General features: G+C 47.7%; 1 protein-coding gene across 2 annotated transcripts; it reads left to right on the top strand.

Moving 5' to 3' along the window:
• Positions 1–1,133: 1,133 nt before the first annotated feature.
• On the top strand, positions 1,134–3,626 carry LOC107200910 (cytochrome c). 2 transcript variants are annotated; one of them, XM_015620015.3, is made up of 3 exons: positions 1,134–1,264; positions 2,045–2,221; positions 2,372–3,626. In XM_015620015.3, the coding sequence occupies exons 2-3, from the start codon at positions 2,053–2,055 to the stop codon at positions 2,518–2,520; spliced, it is 318 nt and encodes a 105-aa protein (XP_015475501.1). In that variant the 5' UTR covers positions 1,134–1,264; positions 2,045–2,052; the 3' UTR covers positions 2,521–3,626. The 2 variants fall into 2 exon arrangements, with proteins under 2 accessions (XP_015475501.1, XP_015475502.1); XM_015620016.3 differs by having other exon boundaries at positions 1,168–1,260.
• Positions 3,627–4,425: the final 799 nt, after the last annotated feature.

Below are 4,425 nucleotides of genomic sequence, written 5' to 3'. Positions count from 1 at the left end.
CCCCCCTAATGCATAATCCTTTCGTAATTTTTAACTCTTGTGGAATTCACGGAGCTCTTTCAGTGCCTCTTTCACCTTTCAATGAAATCTATCCTATTGTTTATGTTGTCTCTCAGTGATAGTTGCATCTTCACTGCCCGTTTGTAAAGACAAACCCGTCATCCCTCTCCAGCCGCACACCCGCTCCCCTCCAGTGGGGCGATGCTGGCAGATGGCCCTGGCCGTGGTCTCCAGGGGGTTTTCGCCTCACTTTGGCTACTGCAACACTTCCAACATCAAAACTCCCTTGGAGAAGCTTTAGAATTCGACAAGCTGGTGAAGGGTCTGGAGCACATGCCTTGTGAGGAAAAGCTAAAGGAGCTGGGGCTGTTGAGCCTGGGGAAAACGAGGCTCAGGGAGCCCTTATTGCTCTCTACAAGCGCCTGAAAGGGGCTGTAGCCAGGCGAGGGTCAGTCTCTTCTCACAGGCAACCAGCGACTGGAGGAGACGACACAGCTTTAAGCTGCACCAGGGGAGGTTCAGGTTGGACATGAGGAATAAATTCTTCACAGAAAGGTTGATCAGACATTAGAACGAGCTGCGGAGGGAGGCGGTGGAGCCGCTGTCCTTGGAGGTGTTGAAAATTGGACATGGCACTTAGTGCTGTGGCCTAAATAACAGGGTGGCGTTCAATCCATAGAACGGACTCGACGACCGGAGGCGTTTCCCGCCCTCACTAGTGCAGTAACTCCGTGACTTGTCCCGTCGCTCCCGCCCTCACGGCCTGACCGCCACACACCGGCCCCGCGCGCGGGACGGGCGTCACTCCCCCTGCGTCACTGCCCAGGCCCCGCCCACCACCCGGCCGCGTGCCGAGGCCTCCGCGCGACCCTTGCTTCCACTTGCGCTGTACGCATGCGCCCGCAACTCCCGCGCCCGCTGCTGCGCGTCCCCTCCGCCCTAGAGTGACGTCTGACGTCACTCCGCCGGGATTGGAGGGGAGAGGAGAAGGAAGGAAGGAAGTCCGGGGGCCCGCCTGCCGCAACCTACCCCACTAGCCTCCGGCAGCATGACGTCACTGACTATAACCAATCAAAACTCCAGGAGCCGGCACTTGATTGGTTGTCACGGCGGAGAGGCGGGCCGCGGGCGCGGGCAGAGGTTGGTTGCGGCGGTGCCGGGTTACATAGGGCGGAGTACAGCGTGTCCTTGGGCGCAGACCGAGCGGAGGTGCTGGAGTGCGGTCACCGTGTCTGAAGGCGCAGCGGGGCAGCCGGGCAGGCAGGTGCGGAGGGTGGCCGGGATGCGGCTGGGCCCCGTTGGGGTGGTGATGGCTGGCAGGAGGATGGGGCCAGCGGGCGTTGCTCTCGGCCGTCCTGAGCGCCATTCCCACCTGCCGGGGCCGCGGCCTGTGGCGGCGGCCGGGGTGCAGCGGAAGGTCACCGTGGGGCCGGGCGGCCCCGCCGCGGGCTGGGGCCCGAGGAGAAGCGCGGGGCCAGGTTGGGCGCGGGTAGAGCCGGAGCCGGGCGGTGCGGCCTCCTTGGGCGCTCCCGCCTTCTCACGCATGGCGGCTGGCGGGACCCCTGGGGTCGTCCCGGGTCATGGTGACAGCCGGCTGCCCTCTGCCCTCCGGTCCACCCGGGTGCGTGGCTGGGGCGCTTTTTCAGCTGCAGAGGAAAAGCCTGTTGAGAGCCCTGTACTTATACACGAGGTTGTTCACGACTAGAAAACTCTCGTTACAGCTGTACGTGTTACGTTAAATTTGTTCTTCAGAAATTGTCGCCGAACCCTTTAAATGCTGTGGGGCAATTAGTTTGTCTGAAGGAAGGTTTTTCTTGCCCTTCAAGTATGTTTATCACCTTGATACCATTTAGGTAATCTCATGGTTCCATATTGCTCTTCAAGCCCAGGAGCTGTAGCTTGTGGCTAGACAGTGTGCTGGAAAATTGCCAGATTCACACTGCATGTGTTGGTTTTGTGAAACAGCAGGACGCTTTTTAAAGTTTCAGCTCAGTCGGTGACCTTGAGGTTGCAATACTGACCTCTGTGTGTGTTCTTGGTCTAGTACTGAAAATGGGAGACGTTGAGAAAGGCAAGAAGATCTTTGTCCAGAAATGCTCCCAGTGCCACACGGTTGAAAAGGGAGGCAAGCATAAGACTGGACCCAACTTGAACGGCCTATTCGGACGCAAGACCGGACAAGCTGAGGGTTTCTCTTACACGGATGCTAATAAGAACAAAGGTAAACTTAAACCTGCCCTTAGGGGACAAAAATACTCAGTACTTGGAGATAGTTTTAAAAATCTGCCAAAAATTTTTGCAGAGGACAAGAATATAAGTGTTTACTATTTTGAATTTATTAACTGGGTTGTTTTTTTTTACCTTCTTATAGGTATCACCTGGGGTGAGGATACTCTGATGGAGTATTTGGAAAATCCAAAGAAGTATATTCCTGGAACAAAGATGATTTTTGCGGGTATTAAGAAGAAGGGCGAGAGAGCAGACTTAATAGCATACCTCAAAGTTGCCACTGCAAAGTAAAAGTTATCTGCTGCCTTATTTATTTCACAAAGGAGATGGCAATGGAAATGTCTGTGATGAGATTGGTTTTTAAACTTTCTATTTTTACATGTACTGTGTCTAACTTTAAAATCTGTCTCACCCATCAGATAACTTTGCTCACGGTGGGTCACTGGAGTACACACTTGTTTGGCAGCCATTAACTTAACAAAGACTATGTAATTGGGTTCAGTCATCCCTGATCATAAAAATTAAAAAAAATAAATAAACATTTCCTGCCTCTTCATTGTTTAAAAATCTATGTAAATAATCAAATTAGTAATTGCCAGCAGCATAAAAGCTTTGACAGCTCAGCTCTTTAACAACAAAAAGCAGGGTGGTTTTTGGCATTTTCTGCCATACATCTTCTGTTACATTAACAACAAAATGACAAAGGCTATAAAAAAACCCCAATCCCAATATAATATTTTTCTAAATTTAATCAGTGCTAGGTGTTGCAATATGTATTAATCTGTCTAAAGCTTGTGATAAAAATGCACTTCATCTGATTTAAGTACTATTTGTGAACTGGCAATTGTGCCCAGCCACTTGTCTTTTATCTAGGGGAAGCATGTTAACTAATTCATCCAGACTTTGACAGCTGCATGCACCTATAGAGTATAATTCCACTCCAGAAACATCTCTGATTTTGATGTGTTATTGATGCCCTTGGCCCAGTAAATCTTCTGAGAACAGCCATTCTTAGTGTTAAGAGAAAAACACCCTGTTCTGGGAATAAAAGTGCTTGCAGCCAAGCTGAGAGTTATTTAATCTTCTTAATTCAGCACAAACATTCACCTAGAATTGGTTGTTACAGGCAGTTTCAGATTAAGGAGTTGCAGGAATGAATGTGCTGGTAGACTAAAAGACAAAACCAAGCAGTCTTCCTCTGTGCCTGGCTGTAGCCACCATCATTACTTCTGAAGGTTCTGTTTCGCACATTGTAAGGCAGTATTTTTAATGTTTTAACTGCGTTTTTTTTCATACCAAGTGGTTCAGAAGAATGTATTTACTGTGTACCAACAGTAAGGCATAATTTGGAGCAATCAATACTGTAAATTAAAAAAAATTAAAAGTCTTGCTTGCTGTATGTGTATGAAATTGAATGAAAACCAGTGGGAATACAGAGCAAAGCTGGGTGCCCAGATTTACATCATTAGGAAACAAGACAAAAAGCTACACATGGAAAAAAGTTAAATTCCAATCGAGTTGGTGGGGGGAAATATAAATGTGGCAATTAGTATTTCAGACCAGAGCCAGCAAAGCTCTTTCAGGGATGTGCTGTTTAACAGCATTTTCTGCTATGCTTCCAGATTGGAGAAAACTCAAGGTAACTCAAAAGCTGTAGCTGTGCTGTAGGATGGGCTGCATTTGGTTTGTATGAAGTAAAGTACTTAATTGTGGAATTACAAGGGGCTTTGCTCAGAGTAAACGAGTGAAAAGAACTAAGATTACTAACAGTGGTCTTAGTGATTGCTACCATATGCGTTGTGATTATTTTTTCATTGCAAACTAACCTGCAAACAGCATTTCTTGCAATTACGGATAAAATATTAACCAGTAGGAGTTTTTTTTTATTACTGAGATCTTGCTAAGAGAAAACTTGAAATTGTAGTAGTTTATTACTGTTCCAATTATCATAAGTGATGTTTGTCATAGCACTTTTATGGCTTTGCAGAACTGAGTTTTCTTCCATGCTAAAATCCTGACAGAGCAGTTTAGATTCAGAATGTAGCTGTACTCAGCTCTTCTCAGCAGTCTTCTGAGATGATGATGGTGAAGAGAGTTCACAGGGAGAGTTGTGGCTGTTTGTTCTGTTTCACTTTTACGAGACTGTGATCTCCAAGCTGCTCTTCTTTACAACTTGTTTCTTCTCTAGATCAATTA

This window comes from Parus major, chromosome 2, assembly GCF_001522545.3.
Source record: "Parus major isolate Abel chromosome 2, Parus_major1.1, whole genome shotgun sequence".
Taxonomy (NCBI): Eukaryota; Metazoa; Chordata; class Aves; order Passeriformes; family Paridae; genus Parus; species Parus major.
Note: the sequence above shows the minus strand (reverse complement) of the source record. Positions and strands in the feature narration are given on the sequence as shown.